We start from the raw sequence: 18932 nt of genomic DNA on the forward strand, positions 1-18932 counted from the left end.
GGTATTTGTTGAGGGAGCGCAGGTCCAGAATGGGGTGCCATTCTCCCGACTTTTTCTGTATAGGGAAAAGTCTTGAAAAGAATCCTATGCCCCTTTGTAGTCCTGGAACTACTTCGATCGCGCCTTTTCTCAATAAGATTGTGAGTTGACCCAAAAGTTCCTTCAGATGGGCAGGAGGAGGACCTCTGGGTGGAAAATTGGGAGGGATCTTTACGAACTCTAAAGCGTGCCCCCTACGCACAATATCCAGAACCCATTGATCGGTAGTAATCAATGACCGTTTGGAGTACAAGCGGGAGATTCGACCTCCAACCTTTGAGAGGGTGGGAGCTGGTAAGGATGGCAGATGGAAAAAGTCATTGTTTCTTGGAAGAATTCCATCCTCTATGAGAGGATTTACCTCTGTCCTGCCTGTAAGAGGTCGCCGGCATTGGTCTGTACGATTGTTGATTCTGGGAGGAGTAACGTTGTTGGCCTTGAAAAGAGTTGTACTGTCGGTACTGATTGGAACCTCCCCGAAAGGAAGGAGGAGGAGCCACGACCCCTCGCACCCCGAAAGGAATATGCTACTTACCAGTATGCATCTGTTCTTGGCATGTAGAGCTGCAGATCTATACACGGTGCATAGATCGCCATCTGGTGTTGGGCCCGGATGTTTGCAGTTTGTTTTTCCTCTTGGAAAGTCTTTGGAAGTCACGAGGTTGGTGGCTCCTCCTTTGGTTCGTATTGCGCATGGGCTTCGGCTCCATCCTCAGATTGTTTTTCGCCATCAGGGAAAGATGGAGCGTAGTGATAACAGTAAAGAAACCCATGTGTGTTGTATCTAAATAAGATAGACTGGAACGGATACAGGTAGGCGGGTGGGCGTGTATAGATCTGCAGCTCTACATGCCAAGAACAGATGCATACTGGTAAGTAGCATATTCCGTTCGAGGCATATGAGCTGCAGATTATACACTGTGCATAGACAATATAGCAGTACCCAACCCTAGCGGAGACCACCGGCATCCGTTGCAGTTGCTTGGAACAGTGTTTTTAGTACAGCCTGGCGCACACTAGCTTGTTGCTTGGTTTGCACATCTACACAGTAATGTTTTGTGAAAGTGTGCGGTGTTGACCATGTCACTGCTTTGCAGATGTCATCTAGTGGTATGTTTCCTAGAAAAGCCATAGAAGCCCCTATCTTCCTTGTAGAGTGGGCTTTAGGGGGAACAGATAGCGTCCGTTTTGCTTTGTGGTAGCAAATCTGTATACATTTTACAATCCACCTAGCTATCCCCGATTTAGAAATTGGGTTGCCTTTATGTGGTGGAGAGAAAGAGACAAATAGCGGTTTGTTTTTTCTGAAAGGTTGTGTTCTTTGGATGTAGTAAAGTAAGGCCCTTTTAACATCCAGTGTGTGTAAAGCCCTCTCCGCAACGGTTTGAGGTTGCGAGAAAAAGACTGGTAATTCTACCGATTGGTTTAGATGGAAGGGAGAAATTACTTTGGGTAGAAATTTTGGGTTGGTGCGGAGTACAACCTTGTTCTGATGCATCTGAAGAAAAGGTTCCTGTATGGTGAGTGCTTGTATTTCACTAACCCTTCTAAGGGAAGTGATGGCCACTAGAAATGCTGTTTTCCATGTGAGAAATTGCAGCTCACATTTATGTAATGGTTCGAAAGGGGGTCCCATTAGCCTTGTGAGAACTATATTCAAGTTCCAGACAGGTGAGGGTGGTACTCTGGGTGGAATTACTCTTTTGAGGCCTTCCATAAAGGCTTTGATGGCAGGCACCCTGAAAAGCGATAGGTGCTGCCTGTTCTGTAAGTAGGCAGCAATTGCTGCGAGGTGTAACCGAATGGATGTATATGCTAGGTTACACCTTTGTAGATGGAGCAAGTAACATATGATGTGCTGTATGGACGCATTTAGAGGATTGATTGTGTTGTTGTGGCAGTAAACAACAAATCTTTTCCACTTAGCAGCATAGCATGCCCTAGTAGTAGGGCGTCTAGCTTCCCTGATAATATTCATGCAATCAGGGGGAAGGTTAAGGTATCCGAATTCTAGGACCTCAGGAGCCAGATCGCAAGGTTGAGCTGAGCTGGGTCCGGGTGCCTGATCTCTCCATGGTTCTGGGTTAGGAGGCATGGTGAGAGGTGTAGCTTTTGGTGTGGTACTACCGAGAGTTCCAGCAGTCTGGTGTACCACGGTTGTCTGGCCCATGTTGGAGCTACTAGGATCAGTGTTAGGGAATGTTGTTGTAGCTTTCGCACCACTAATGGAATTAGTGGGAGAGGTGGAAAAGCGTATGCAAATTTGTTTGACCAGTTCATCCATATCGCATTGCCTTTGGACAATGGGTGTGGATATCTGGCGGCGAAGCTTGGGCATTTTTTGTTTTCGTGGGTGGCGAATAGGTCTATGTGTGGATGCCCCCACTTCTGAAAGAACGGATTAAGAACCTGTGGGTGAAGTTCCCACTCGTGGATCTGTTGTGTCTGTCTGCTGAGCAGATCTGCCACGGTGTTTGACTCCTGGGACATGTTGGGCCAGGAGAAAGATTTTCTGTGGAATTGCCCATCTCCATATGCTCTGTGCTAATTGAGAGAGCTGTGGAGAGTGTGTGCCCCCCTGTTTTTGAATGTAGTACATGGCAGTCATGTTGTCTGTGCGAATGAGGACTGCCTTGCCTGAAATCTGCGTTTGGAAGGATTTTAGGGCTAGGAAGATTGCCAGTAACTCCAAATGGTTGATGTGGAGTAACTTCTGTTGCGGCGTCCATGTGCCCTGTACTGTGAGATGTAACAGATGAGCTCCCCAGCCAGAGAGCGATGCGTCTGTTGTCAGGATTATTTGTGGAACCGGGTCCAGGAACGGTCGACCTCTGGAAAGGTTTGTGGTGTTCCACCACTGCAGAGAGCAATGGGTGCGACCGTCTACCAACACCAGATCTGTCAGTTGCCCCTGGGCCTGGTTCCACTGGTGCGCTAAACACTCTTGGAGTGGACGCATCTGGAGTCTTGCATGGGGCACTATGAAAATGCAAGAGGCCATCATCCCTATCAGTTGCATAAACACTCTTGCTGGGAGAGAGTGTTGAAATATGAATTTCTGACGCAGAGCCTGTATGTTTGCAATCCTGGCAGGATTGGGATAGGCTATGGCTTTTGAGGTGTCTATGGTAGCACCGAGGTATTGTTTTATGTGTAATGGTACCAGGTGGGACTTTTGATGGTTCACTGTGAAGCCTAGCCGGTGAAGCAGTTGGATTGTAGCGGCGGTGTGTTGCACACATTGTTCGTAGGACGTGGCTTTTATTAGCCAGTCGTCCAAGTATGGGAAGACGTGAATGTGCTGTCTTCTGAGGTGTGCAGCCACTACTGCTAGGCACTTGGTGAATACCCTTGGTGCTGTTGTTACCCCTAACGGGATCACCTTGAACTGGTAGTGTTGCCCGTCCACCACAAATCTGAGGTACTTTCTGTGAGCCTGGTGTACTGGGATGTGAAAGTATGCGTCTTTCAAGTCCAGAGTGATGAGAAAGTCGTTCTGGGAGAGGAGTGGGAGAACCTATTGAAGGGTTACCATGTGAAAATGGTCTGAATGTATGTAAGTATTTAGAGGTCTGAGATCTAGGATAGGTCGTAGAGTCTAGTCTCTCTTTGGAATCAGAAAGTACAGGGAGTAGACCCCTAAATTTTGTTGATTGATGGGGACCTGCTCTATGGCTGGTTTTTGCAGGAGGGAGATTACCTCCTGTTTTAGTAACGTAGTATGTTCTTGAGACATAGGGCGTTGCCTGGGTGGAATGTTTGGGGGGGGTAGATGTTAATTCTAGGCAATACCCTGAATGAATAATTTGGGTCACCCATCTGTCTGAGGTGATTGCCTCCCAGACGTGAAGGAAATGTTGTATTCTGCCCCCGACCGGAGTGGAATGGTCTGGAGGGAGCGGGGGAAAGTCATTGGGTAGGTGGTGTGCCTCTGCCTTTATTATTATTACCTCTGTATCCGCCTCTTTGATAACCCTTTGTGAAGGTAGATTGAGGAGGGGATTTGTAGGACGTGGATGCACTATCCGAGGAGTAGCCCCTGACCGTGCCCCGAAAGGAAGAGCGGCGAAAAGAGCGCCTAAGAGTGTGTGACTGTAGGGCTCTCATGGATTTCGCCGTGTCATTATCTTTTTTCATCTTTTCGAGGGCTTCGTCAACTTTTGGGCCAAATAGATGATCTTGGTCGAATGGGTGGTTCAATATAGAGGCTTGTACCTCAGGTTTAAAACCTGAAACTCTGAGCCAGGCATGGCGACGGAGAAGGACACTGGTGTTTATGGCCCTGGAGGCGGTATCTGCTGCATCTAGGGCACAGCGTATAGAGGTATTGGTTATTGTTTTTCCCTCTTGGATCAGTTGATTAGCCCTATTCCTGTATTTCTCAGGGAGATGGTGCATGATGGTCTCTAACTCATCATAATGCGCCCTGTCGTCTCTGGTCAATAGCGCTTGTGTGTTGGCGATACGCCAGATATTGGCGGCTTGTGACGCAGTGCGCTTCCCTGACGCGCCTAGGAGCTTGGACTCTTTGTCAGGTGGTGGTGCTTCGCCTGATGCCTGAGAATTTGAGCGCTTCCTAGCTGTAGATACCACTAGGGAATCCAATGGTGCAGGGCCTTTAATGTATGAAGGGTCTGTGAGGGCGGCTTTGTATTTTTTCTCTATACGGGGGTTTAGGACCCTGGCCCTGACTGGGTCTTTAAAAACCTCCGGTGCATGTTTGATTACTCCCTTTAACATAGGTAGAATGGCAGTAGACCTATGTGCATTATCGAAGGTGTCTAGGAGAAAATCTTCCTCCACTGGGTCAGTATGTAACTCCACCCCGTGGTAATGTGCCGCCCTTTGTAGTAGGTGGTGAAAGCCTAACGAATCTTCAGGTGGGGATGGCCAAGATGGGTAAAGGTCATCCTGTGGGACATCTGGGATGTCCGGATTGTTATAGTCGTCCCATGGGTCTGGAGATCCAGTAGGGGTGGGGTCTTGTGGCACATCTGCTGGATCATAATAAGGGTCTCCTATATCGTCTGGGACTGGAGACAAGGTTGGAGAACGATGAGGCAGGGGTGGAGGTGGGGAGGGTGGAGGAGGTGGGGAAGGCACTCTGAAAGGGGAGGTAGCAGTGTCCTTCCTCTTTGGAGGTGGTTTGTCCAAGTGTCTCTTTTTTAAAGACCGTGTCAAATGTCCAGTTTTTGGATCCTTGGTAAGTGTCTTTTGCAGAGGATCCGGTGTGAAAAGTTCTTGCGACACTGGTTGCTCGGTCGGCGCTGAAGTTTTCGGGGCCGACGGCTTTTTAGGTTTGTCTAAGCCGTGCTTCTTTGGGACCTCTGATTTTTGGGTCGGTGCCGAAGAAGGCTTCGGCACGGGAGTGTCGGTGCCGAGGGCCTTGTGATGTTTGGTCGGCACCGGAAGGGCAGGTTTCGACACCGAAGGCTTTGGTGCTGGGTTCGGTGTGGAGGTGGAGGCCGATCTTTTCTTCGGTGCCGAAAGGTGTTTTTCGGTTCCGCTGGTAGGCTGGCTCGAGCCCGAGCTGCCGGAAGGCTTAATAAGCTTCTTTACCGGGCCCGAAGGTGGGGTGTGAGAAGCAGTATCCTTGGTCTTGCCTAGGCGCGAAGGTGTGACCGAAGCCTTTTTGGGTATCGGCGTGGGAGGGGGTATTGTACTCACGACCCTCTGCGCCGGGGTGATGTCCTCCACATCTGAGTCGTCAGCCTTGGAAGCACTGACGAGGTCGTCGTCCTCTTCTTCGATGTTCTGCTGTCCCGGAGCTTTGACGTCGTCCCCGAAGATGTCGACTGGAGCGGAGGTAGAGGAGTGCGCCATGTTGCGTCTAGCCCGTCGATCTCGAATAGTCTTTTTTGATCGAAAAGACTTGCAGGCGGGACAGTCTCGGGCCTTATGTTCAGGGGAGAGGCAGAGGTTGCACACCTCATGAAGATCGGTGTGGGGGAATTTGGACCCACATCGAGGGCACTTCTTGAAGGGAGTTCTTTTCATCAAGGATCTCGATGAGCGAGGATTTTGCGTCGATCGCTGAACTGGAAAAGTTCGGAACCGGAGCGCGAAGTATTACATCCGAGCGCGATGGCGGAAAAAAATAATCTGAGGATGGAGCCGAAGCCCATACGCAATACGAACCAAATGAGGAGTGACCAACCTCATGACTTCAAAAGGCTTTCCAAGAGGAAAAACAAACTGCAAACATCCGGGCCCAACACCAGATGGCGATCTATGCACAGTGTATAATCTGCAGCTCATATGCCTCGAACAGGCTGTTTTTTAAATTGAAGAGTGCAGAGAGCACGAGCAGTGTTGGTGTCCTTCTTGATCGTCTGAAGGGCATCATCGATGTGTTGGCCAAACAGTGATTCACCGTCATAAGGCATGTCCAATATCTTCATCTGCACCTCTTGACGGAAAGAAGTGGCTTTTAACCAGCCCTGACGCCTGAGGACTGCCGAGCCTGCAAGTTGTCGAAAACCAGTAGAAGATACATCAACAGCACAATCAATCTCCGAGGAAATCCTTTCCCCTTCTTGAAGAATTTTCAGCACTTCAGCCTTAGAAGGTTCTGGTATTAAATCTATAAGGGAAGCAATGTCTGACCACATTTGTCGGTCATAACGGCCGAGGATAGCTAAAGAATTGGCCGCCCGGACCGTAGTTGCCGCCATAGTGGAGACCTTTTTACCAATAGCATCAAGGCGTCTTCCCTCACGGTCCGGAGGAGCCGATAATGGAGACGTGGGATTCCGGGCACGACGTTGAGCTGCCTGAGTAATAATGGAGTCAGGTTTCAGCTGTGCAATAAGACAAGCAGGCAAATTTGCAGGGGCCTTGTACTTTTTATCCAGTTGTGGCAGGACAGTAGGAATGGAATTAGGGTTCTGCATGAGCTTGAGACCCTCTTGCCAAATAAAATCGATGACGGGAATAGCCAGTACATGTTTCTGTGGCTGATCTTTAAAGTCATACAATAAACAATCCTCCTCTCTAGTAACCATAGGGAGGTGAAATCTCTTTGCCACCCTTTCCATGAGAACATGAAATCCACCGATGTCCACCGGTGGAGAATCAAGAGGAGCTGGAGTGGTGGGGGAAGGTGTTTGAATCTGATAATTGTCCCTTCCGCGAGGAGGGATCTATCATCCAGCTCACCCTCCTCTCGGTCATCATCATCATCATTATCCTCCTCAATGACATGAGGAGTGACCTGGTTTGTAATCGTGACGCTAATGTAGAAGGGGTGGAAAGCGGTTTTGCAGTGAGCGGAGGTGGTAGAGGCGCTTGTGGAGCTGGAGAGGCCTGGACTGAGTTTGGAAAACAATGGTAATAATCATCCAGCATGAATTGAAGGTTGGAAATAAGGGAAATAGGCATTTGCGCCATGGGATAATCCGGTGCTGGTTGGTTGGTACGGTCTGAAAAATCCTCATACTCCTGGTCATCATCAAAATCCTGACATTTAATCATAAGTTCAGAGGGACTGCAAGCAGCCCGAAACCTATCCTCCGAATCATCTTCACCAGCGTCAGAAGAAAGCAGCTCTGTTGGAGGATGAGAAGTAGTTTGAATTGGCATCAAGGTATCCAAAGAAGATTGTCGGTGTTGAAGCAGAGAACCTGTAGACTTCAAAGGAACTAGATCTATGGATGCAGCCGTCGACGAGAGATGTTGCCGCTGAACCAATCATCGACGAAGCCACCGTCGACGAATCCACCGTCGACTAAGCCACCGTCGACGAAGCTGACCCTTTCGTCGACTATGAAGTGTGCGTCGACGAATGCTTCTTATGCTTGTTAGACGCCGAAGTCAAAAAGCACCGTAGACGACAGATGCCGTACCTTCACAGACACCAAACGCCGACGGCGAGGTAGCCGACGACAGTATCATAGCTGGCATCATAGACAAAGAAGTTGAAGAAGTCGTCGTAGAAGCGACGACATAAGTCCTCGTCGACGGAGGGAGCGACGACGAGCTGGTCGACGAGATAGCCAGTTTTTAAAGCAAAAACTGCTCAGATAGAGTCTTGGACGCCTGAGAGTCAGATTTCGGGGGCGTAGAGGGTGAAGACAGACTCTGAGGGGCAGGAAACACCCCTTTTGATGTTGAAGGCAGGTCTGCAGACTGAACAATATGAGGTTTCTTTGCCACCTTGGTCTTAGGAGAAACCTTCTCCGACTCACTGGCTCTCTTCAAGGATGAAGCAGTCCGGACCGAGGAAACACTTTGCACATCTGACAGGGGGTTATCCATAGTCTTCAACTTCTAGAGCCACAGAAGGAGACTCCACTCTCTGTCCTTTAAGGTCTTTTGTGAGAAAGTCCTGCAAATTTTACTATCCTTTACCTGGTGGTCATGGTAGAGGCAATAAATGCACTTCTTATGAGGGTCCTCAGAATGAAGTCGCTGTTTTCCACATGTCCCACAGGGTCCGAAGAGGGACTTCTTAGTTGAAGACATGACAAAAATATTTGTTTGAGAAGAAAAATGAGCAAAACTGAGCAGAGCTCAGGTAGACTCCCTTCACACGACGTGCGGTAGAAAATCTGAGGGCCTGAGCCTCTGAGGAGAACATTCTGGAGGGTGCTAGCCCCTGATTGGCTGGAGTTTGGACTATTCACAATGACTTTGATATGTTATAAAAGTGACAAGTTTTTCTATCTATAAAGCTCTATGATTCAATGTTACTCTATGGTTCTTTCTTACCTATACTATGGTTATGTTATTGCTACATTGCTATTTTATGTACCGTGGGACTACCACTTAGACGACAGGGAATATTCAAGCATGTGAATCTATGAAAGACACCCCAATACTGGAGAACCATAATGTCAAAGAACGGTACAGTATCCACTCATTCGCCGTACACTGAAGAGAATGTCAACATCTAAGTTCCACTTGACATCGAAGGATCACAGATGTTTTCCAAGGAGCCCTCCGATATCAGGTATGATATCAACACCCAAGGGTCACATGCTGTTGGGAACACGTTTGACACTGACTCCACCTTTGACGTTGATGCCCAATGGCAATTTATCACCGACGCCAAGTCCTGAGGGCCTATCACATTGAGATAAGGCTTCCACTCCAAGATACCATTATAACTTTCTTCAGAGTGGCTCTGCCATGTGAAGGAGTGTACCTCACAGAACTGATTTGAATTATTCAAGAACCTACTCTCACTGAAGTGGGTAACTCTGAAAGTTAATTTATCATCTACTTTGTTGCCTCGGAGATTAGTCTCTCCATGCTTTTCGCCAGTGGCTCCAACTTCTTTAGTCTCTGATTTCCCATACCATCTAAGGTCACCAGTGGTTCATCAATGAGTTGTCCACACAAGAGGGCAAGATTACACTCTAGGATGAGCTCTAGAAGATGATCTAGATCTCAATACAGTCAGAGACATTCCATTAAACTCTCTCATTCATATTCGGGAGGAACTGTTGTCACTCACAGAGGCATAGAAGCTCTCCTTCATGGTTGTGTAACTCCTTGGACCTTTTCTCCATCAGGAATTCTTCCCCTACACTGACTATCCTCCTAATCATGTCCCTCCAGTAGATGACAACCTTCAATAAGGTGCATCTCAGAGGATTTGTGAAGCTTAATATTCCAGTGCCTATCCCTAGAATGTCAACCAGATTTTTGAGACCATACATCACAAGTCAGTTTTGGCAGCCAGAAATTCTCACACTGTGGCTCAGACTTCCACTATCCCTCTAGAAAAAGAGAGCAAGAGGGTGTACTCTGTAGGCTAAAGGATGTGCAGCACTTCAATAACAGCAATAAAGGCTGCTAGTTCCTCCATAATGCTGCGTCGATACAACATATCCCTTTAGGATTCCCTACTGATGTTCACAGAGAAGCTGCTGAGGAAAGACGGGCAAGATTTCCATCAACTCTTTTAGGAGGGAATGTTGATCTGTAACCAGGTCCTCACCACTGCAGAAGATTCCTCTGACTTGGCAACCTGTGGTTATTGTCATGGACTATGAAAAGACTTTTCAGAAGGCCGGACAGACTCAGGACCCTGCTAATTAATACCCTCAATTCTATACCTTAAAGTTAATTGAGGTGGGTTTTGACATTCATGTAAGGGTTGGGCCAACAATACCATAGGTATCAAGTGTGTACTCAAAGGAGTGTATCAAACCTGTTTACTATAGTTCAAAGATCGAAAGCAAAAGACTGTATCGAGTCTAATGAAAAAAAAAAGCAGTCTCTTTTGGGTACGATTCCAAGTATTTTTCACTTCCTCAAGAAAACGTAAGTTGCGATTCAAATCTCTTGATGCAAGCATCACAAATTTACACAGTATTGTCTATTTTGCAGTCAACAGGCGTTTCGCTACTTGAAATGACATGCAAGGCTGAAACAACCATTCTCTGTTTGTCAAGAATAATGTGAAAAGGTGCCACACTGTTACTCAATCAAGTCAGTGTGTTAAAGCCATTACAAATGTGCTCATTAGCTGTATGTTGAGCCTTATATACTGGTGAAAATTTAGAGTGAGTAAGAGGAAAATAAATCATATTGTCAAAATCAATTCTAGATTAATTTTTGATGGTTTTAAAACAATATAATGTTTTACGAATGTTTGAAATGTATTGAATATAGACATTAGGTCTAGTGCACTGGATCGGAAACCTTTGTTACCTGTTCACTGGTATCAGAAATCCTGTAGTTGACCTCAAGAATATAGTACTGCCCATAGATAGGATACAATAAGCCAGAAGCATGCTTAAAAGATTACCACTATTTCCTGTTAGGAACCGAATAAGTGTAGCTAGAGAGAAACAGAAGAAACCAATAGTCAGAAGAAATAGCCGATCCTAAAGCTGGTGAGCATAATTGGCAGGAAACCATACTAAAGTACAAGTTACTTACCTTCGGTAACGACGTAGCTGGTAGAGACGATTCTAGCGGCAGATTCCTTAATGTAGAATTATCCCCAGGCGTGAGACTGGACCCGGAAAACTTTCTTTTCCCCAGCATCTCTGCGCGCCGGGGGGCGGTACCACGCGACTCTGCCCTGACGTCGTCCGCAGGCGTGACGTCAGCGAGGTCACATAAGCCCCACCCCGGCGCGCTGACATCATTTTGCTTCGGAGAACTTTTCCGCGCCACAACACGGAGCCATCACAAACAAAACTGTGGAGAGTATGGGAACAATGTGCGAAAAAAACAGTTAAACAGAAAAGAGAGAAACGAAAGGTGAGTAACAGCAGCAGGTGGAAAAGTGCCAAGCACCAAGGCACAAAAGACCATAGCAGCGAAAGAGCAGAGCACTGCTCTGAGTAACACCGTTGCAAGCTAAGGCGACAGCCTCCCAGGAGGCAGAGGCATGTGAAAAAGGGCACAGCAGAAGAGAGAGAAAGAGAGCCAACCGACGATGTATCATAAGGGAAGGGGTGGACAATTAAGAAGAACTAAGAATCCTGCGCGAGCAGAGGGAAGTGGGCACTCACAGGAGACCAGCCACCCAGAGGGAGGAGAATCCAGAAAACCACAGGAAAGGTCCTCGCTGAACAGGGAAGAAGGGCGGGCCATTAAGGAATCTGCGGCTAGAATCTTCTCTACCAGATACATCGTTACTGAAGGTAAGTAACTTGTACATCTGATAGAGACTACTAGCCACAGATTCCTTAAGATAGAATAGATACCCGAGCCATACCCAAACGGGAGGATGGCCTGCAAGAGAACCTCCCCAGTAGGAAGAAACACAGGGCCCCAGCAAGGCAAAGGGAAACCAGGAGACCCTAAGACCATGCAAGGTACAATGGCCACAAACCCCTGTAGGGACAGACAGCCGCAGAGGAGCACCCAGGAGGAAAGAACGACCCCAACTCCAGGGAGAAGAGGCAGAATCGGAGGCAGAGTCTGCCGTAGGAAAACACACAGCGACAGAGGACAGCCGAACAGGCATCAGTCGCAAGGAAGCAGGCAAGGTAGGAACGGCTCCACAGCCAAGGAATACAGGCACAAGAAGAAAGTCACAGGTGCGCAAAGCCCGAGCAGAACAAGAGGCGGGGGCACAAGGTAGCACAACAAGGCCACAGCGGTGGGCCAGCACAAGCAGGCATGCACAGCCAACAACAGACAGCACCATGGAGCAGCACACCTAGAACAAGCCAGGCGCAAGCAGAGGGCAGAGGCCAGGAAATTTCTTCACGTGCATTCTCTATATGGTTTGGGTTACAAGTAGTCTATTTTATATGGCGCCCATCTACTTTATCGGCCATTGGTCCCAAACACTGATGAAGGACCTAGGAACCAAACTTGAAATTTAAAAGGCGATACTTTTTCTTACTGGACTAACCCCAAGTGGGACTTGGTTAATTTGAGCTAAGGAATCTTATGACTAATGAATCAAATTCTGTTTACTTTGAACACATTTCTTCGCATGCGTGGTCTATATCGATTCGGTTACCAGTGGTCAGTTTAAGATGGCGTCCATTTCTCAACCACTTTCCTGGTCAATGGTCCTAAACACAGATGAAGGACTTAGGAGCCCAACTTCAAACTAAAATGGGGCCTGTTTTAGACGCCGACAGACCCACTAAGGAATGGATCGCAGAGATTAAACTCCTCAACTGGGATTTGTGCCCGGGATTGCTGAGATTTGTGCAGAATACAGACTATTTTCCTCCCAGTTGTATTCTGCGATTCTACCCTTAATTTTGAAGGTAACTTATGCATCATCCAGTTCTGTATTTATTACATCGCCTGTCCCCAACTTGTTCTATAATATCTAGCGTTTGAGAACTAATTTTGTACAACATTCACATTTTTCTGCCATTTACGCTCACAATCTTTAGGATTAGCCTTTTCTTTTGATTATTAGTTTCTTCTTTTTCCTCTCTTGTTACACCCATTTGGTTCCTAACAGGAAATAGAGGCAATCTTTTAATCATGCTTTTGGTTTATTTTATCCTAACTATGAACAGTACCGTACTATTAAGGTCACTCTTAGGTCACTCTTACCTTATAGATCAACTAAAGGATTTCTAATACTTACTTACCAGTGAACAGGTAACAACATTTTCTGTGGCAGTGCACTAGACCTAATGTCCATAGTCAATAAATTAAAAAAGGAGTTCAATAAAAAAAAGAAATTGAAACTAACAGTACATGGCTTTCAAACCCTCAAACAATCTATGATTTATTTTCACAATAGGATTCACTTTCTCTGTACTCACTCTCACTTTTCATCAATATGTAAGGTTCAATTTAAGGTGAGTGAGTAACGTGTAATGGCTTTTTAACAAAGTGACATGAATGAATCACAGTGTGGCACATCTTCACATTCTTGACAAACAGAAAATGATATTACGGTTTTCTTTACCCTAATTTTTCTTTATATTGCTGTTATTTCAATCTTGATAAATCCTGAGGTTTGAATACCATTTTAAGGGGCGAAACACATGTTGGCTGCAAAATGGACAATACTATGTCAATCTGTGGTGCATGCATTAGGAGATTTGAATCACAACTTTAGTTTTCTTGAGGGTAAATACATTCTTGGAATTGTACCCAAGAGATTCCCTTTGAGTCATTAGACTCAGTACATTTTCCTTGTACTTTTGAAATATATTAGATGTTTGAGACACTCCGAGTATATATTATCATGGACTATGCCCGAGTCATCACAATTAGGTAAATCTCTGGACTGCCTTTTCTTTCCTTGCATCATCAAACCAAACAGCTGATCATCAAGATGGTATTTCTTAGTTTAATCAGTGTAAAAACGAATCATACTGTGATACAACCAGTGTAGCCTCCCCTTCTCTTTAGGTGGAGAAAAGAATGGAAGCAGAGTGATGGACTGCCCAGCATGGAAAGCTGATACAACTTTCTAAACAGTCAGGGAAAAAGGTAGTATACAAAGGCTGAAATGACCAGGACTACAGCTCTTTCCAACTGTGGCATAATAAAGTGAACTTATGCGAAAGACCTTCTAAAAATGCGGCACAATAGGTGGCTTGAATAATGAGAGCTAATAAGGCAAATGAAAAAAGGCCAAAAGAATTGACAAGTAAGTTTAACAGTTCTCACATCAAAGCCTTGATGGGCCAAAGACATGCCACACATAAGAACAGACAGTTTTGCATGTAAGGGATTGATTTCTTTCTCCTTGCACCAGGCAACACATTTAGCCCAACAGCCAGACTATACAGATTTGACGGAGGAGAGGCATGCAGCCAGATACTTCCACCAGTTCCGACAGAAGGTTGAAGCATCTCCGTTGGTTCAGTTCAGTTGGCCCACATGGAGGTGTAGATTGTAGCGGTTCAGTAGTAGCATGATATCCTACTTCTGGGACAACAGATCCTCCCGAAGAGGAAGCAGAAGTGGAGAGCATATGGTAAGGGTTAGGAGTTCTGTGTACCAGAAACTTCAGCCCCCTTCTGTGGGTATAAAGACACAGGCGTGTTCCATAGAGCAACACATCCAAAGTCTATCCAAACTGTGGTTATATAAAGACACAGGAACGGTTTCTGAAAGTAGAGCTTCTGATGTCTATGTGATGGGATTTGTATACAGAGGGATGGGCCAATTCCTTACAGCAGAGAATATCCTATTAATAGGATGGCACGCAGAGAGATTTGCTTGTTCCCAGGAAGAGGTTGGTGTGTATTCAATGGTCATATATAAATGTTGGACCTGTTCTCCAAAGCGTAACAAGTGATGCCTGAGATGGTATGAGCAGAGATGTGTCCTTTTCCCTTGAGCAAGAAATGTCATATCTGTTCATTAGGCCAGCATGTAAAGAGGTAGGCCCTTTTGTACAGAGTATAGAATAAAAGCTATAAAAAAAAAAGGTTGGTATACACATAAATGGGACCCTTTCCCTAGAGTAAAGCATGTCATTTCTACAAATAAAATCCATGATATACTTGTGTGTCCTAGCTCCCATTTTTGCATGGTATGCACACGTGTATGATGTCTATGCGATGGGCCGCAGCCACAAAGAACCCTTCCTGCGAGCAGAGCATGTGATGCCAGCATGATGCAGAGATGAAATGTGTTCTAGAACAGCAAATGCACTGTTTGCCACTCATGTACGGAGATGAGATCTTGTTAAACCATATATATTCATACCTGTGGTTGAATCCAGGGATTCAATGAACTCCTCTGTAGCGTCACCCAGAAGACCTCTCATGCGGTAAATAATCCTCATTGGCTCTCCCTTTATGTGGAAAAAAGAGATACTATATAAGGAAATGGTCTAGGTTATCTGAATAATCACTAAGAAAGCACTTAGTGTTAAGAACCAAATCAATCTTTTCAGATGTCACATTCTTGACAACTCAGAGAACACAACAGCTATGCATCTCATTCACCTGCTAGAGTTCTGATCAGAATTGCTGCCGGACTGACGCAAATCCCTTGCTCTTAGCAAGCCTGAATCGATAGGCTTTTTCACGAGACCCCAACCGGCTGGTGGAGGTCTGTTGAAGATATTTATGAGGCTCCAACCAGATAGTGGAGACCTGTTTTGCCAATATGTGACACGCAACTCAGTTACTACTATCTGATTTCATTCTTTGAGACTTCTGCGCCATTGGCTGTCCACTCATCCCTCCTTAGTCCTGAAGAAGACCCGCCCTGATGCACTTCAACTTTGCGCCACTTTCAGGGTCAAAACATCGACATGCCTTATATGTCCACACAGCACTCATGATCACGATTTAATTTATTATTGGATCTTGTAGTACATGTGAAAAAAGAAACAGGACAAAACCTTCTCCATAGTTTCCCTGCCCCACCTCATTTATCCCACATGTATTTGTTTTGTATATAGTGTACTGTTTATATCACTTAATCACTATATGTCACTTTATTCACCACGGCCACTCATTGTTTTTTTGATATAAGTGAATTTATAACTGACAGCCGTTTATATTCAATACTCATTTAAAATACATGATTAACTTATCTTTTGTGTGTGTGCGTTTTCTCCTTGTGGGAATGAATTTCTTTCGTGAATCATTGCTTTATGTGTTGTAAAAAGAAAATTGTTCTTTGTATTTGCAAACAGTACCCTAAGCAATTGCACATATCCACAACAGAACCAATTGCTTTTGTTTAAAGAGTTTTGAGATGGGCCTATGTGATTTTATTGCTGCTTACTACAGTCCCTTTTTACATCCACTAAAGAAATCTCACCACATGTTCCACTGATATGTATCCTAATCAAAGAAATGATTTCCTGAGGTCCAGCTCTCTCCCCTTATTTTGACTTTAAACCATAGTATGCCTCCCATTTAAGGGATTCCCAGTGAGCGAATTGCTCACCCTAGTCTTTATGCTGACAATCTTTGCAGTTACCCTTTGCTCACCATGGTTTTCCCAGTTCTTTCTTCATACCATGTAAGTGTTCGCCTTGCCTCTACCCTTAGATAGGCAATGCCTTAACAGTGGATTGAGCTTTACTCTATGCATGACTCTTCCATGGCTCTGTAGTCACAAAATATGGTCTCTCTTTATCGTCTCAGTGCTTGGCGTTTCACAGGTTCTAGTCTTGTACTGTTTTTGGCTCCTCCTTGGCTCTATCTTTGCAGTGTGCATGGCTTTATCATCACAATGCAGATGGATTCATCTTCATCCAACTTCATACTGTTTGACGTTCCAGCTAGTTCAAATTTCAAAATGTGCTGTTTCCCGATAGCTCATTACCCACAATATGCGACGCTTTGCTTTGGCTCTTTACAGACTCCTCCTTCACTCTGGATTCACAATTTAGGCGACATTCATTGGCTCTATGGAAAAACTGTGCATGACTTCACCTTCTATCCTGACTGAGCGTGTGACATTGTCAAGGCTAATTTTCACAGTGAATGCCTTCCCTTTGGCTTTATCCCCACACTGCAGGTTGCTCTACACTGTCTCTAACTTTTCTGTTCAGAGCTTTCCCCTGCGTCAATCATGACACTCCAGCCTTTTGGCCATTTCCCCACATCTTCACAGCTTCACCAGCTATTCACAAACTGCATGGCTTAAAGTCTGTTCTGATCTTACGGCATGACTTACTTTGTCTCTATTTTACCAGTTTGCAAAGCTTCCAACTGAGCTAGTCTCTATGCTGTGCATACAATTGATTTATCCTCAAGATATGGACCCATTTCACCTCAGCCTTATTCTCACACTAATCACATTTCCAGCTTTTCTCTGTTGCCATGCTCTAGATGGCCTTAAAATGACTACCCTTATTCAGTGCACAACATTGCTACTGTAGACCAATTTTCATTGGCTCTATTCTTACTCTGTGATATTTTCTTTGTGACCAAATAATCTCGCAATTAAAGGGCTCCTTTTGTATCCTTACTCTGTGCATCACAGTTCACTATTGCACTGCTGTTCTAAGTCCTATCCTACCTTTATCCTACCCAAGGCTATATCTATGGTTTGATGATGGTTCTATTATCACATTGTATGTGGCTTTCCCTCAGCTCTATCTTCGAACCATGTAGGACTTCTGTCACTGGGTTCTGTACTCAGACTGCACTGCTTTCCCCTTAGCCTACCCTGATAATACCTGGCATAATAAGCCAGGGTTGGACCTCTATTCATACACCTTGGATGGCCTAACACTGACTAATCTCACTGCATGGCTTCCCTATATCTCTATTCTAACAGTTTGCACAGCTTCGAAATTGGCCAGTCCTGACACTGTGCCTGGGGATCCAGCTGGCTTGGTTTTCAACCTGTGCACACATTTCCTTGTCTTTAACTTGATATGGAGCATTTCATCAGTCCTCATACTCTGTGTCGTTTTCATTTTACTGTATACTGCTTCACTGGCCCTTTATCTTCACACAGTATGTTTCCTTATCCATGATCCTCAGTTCAGACGAAGAACCAAGTCTTGAGGTTCTTTCTGAATTGAGCCAGTGAAGCGGATTGCCTGAGATGCAAAGGTAGGAAGTTCCAGGTCTTTGAAGCGAGGCAGGAGAAGGATCATCCTACAGTCGAGGTCTTGCGGATCCATGAGATATTGGCCAGGGCCAGGTGGTGATGTTGCGGATCCGTGGGATATTGGCCAGGGCGGTGATGTCTGGTTGGTGTAGAAGTTGAGGTGGTGGTTGAGGTATTTGGGTCCAGTGTTGTGAAGGGCTCTGTTGATGTGTGTGAGGAGCTTGAAGGCGATTCTTTTGTTGATCGGGAGCCAGTGGAGGTCACTCATTTGACTGGAGATAAGGTTTCGTTGTGGGATGTCCAAGATAAGTCTGGTGGGCGCGTTCTGAATGCGCTGCAATTTCTTTTGGAGTTTTTGTTGGTGCCGGCGTGGAGTGAGTTGACATAGTTGAACTTGCTGATGACCAACGTCTGGATGACCATTCTCCTGGATTCGTGGGGATCCATTTGAAGATCTTCCAGAGCAGCCAGAGCATGTGGACGCAGGAGGATGATACTGCATTGATTTGGTAGTTCATAGAAAGCGAGGAGTCGAGGATGATGCAGAAGTTTTGTGTGTGGTCGATGGGTGTGGGAGGTTCAGAGCCCTGCTGGCCACCTGGAGTCGTCCCATGCAGAGGAAGTGGAGCCCAGGATGAGGACTTTGATTTTGTAAGAGTTTAGTTTGAGGCAGCTCTCCTTCATCCAGGCAGCTACTGCCTTCATTCAGTGGCGGCTACTGCCTTCATCGAGTCATGGAAGTTGCTTGTATCGGCTGTAGGTTCATCAGTGAGGAAGAAGAATCAACTGTCATCGGCGTGGGTAAGGTTGCTCAATCAGTGGATTCCGACAATGGCTGCACGTGGGGGCATGTAAATGTTGAAGAGACTGTGGCAGAGAGAGCGTGGGGCTCTGAGGGGAGCCCTGGGGGACTCCACAGCTGATCTCTATAGGTTCTGAGGAGAACAGATGGGAGTCTGACTCTCTGGGCT

At 45.9% G+C, this 18932-nt stretch overlaps 1 protein-coding gene across 14 annotated transcripts in view; it reads right to left on the minus strand.

The window, feature by feature from the left end:
- The window catches only part of UBR4 (ubiquitin protein ligase E3 component n-recognin 4), a 1980383-nt gene that overhangs the window by 99117 nt on the left and 1862334 nt on the right, over positions 1 to 18932 (minus strand). For all 14 annotated transcript variants that reach the window (XM_085609056.1, XM_085609055.1, XM_085609054.1 and 11 more), the window contains one exon: positions 15145 to 15232. In XM_085609056.1, the coding sequence (XP_085465182.1) occupies positions 15145 to 15232 (88 nt within the window). The remainder of the gene's footprint in view (positions 1 to 15144; positions 15233 to 18932) is intronic.

Source organism: Triturus cristatus, chromosome 1_2, assembly GCF_964204655.1.
Source record: "Triturus cristatus chromosome 1_2, aTriCri1.1, whole genome shotgun sequence".
Lineage (NCBI taxonomy): Eukaryota > Metazoa > Chordata > Amphibia > Caudata > Salamandridae > Triturus > Triturus cristatus.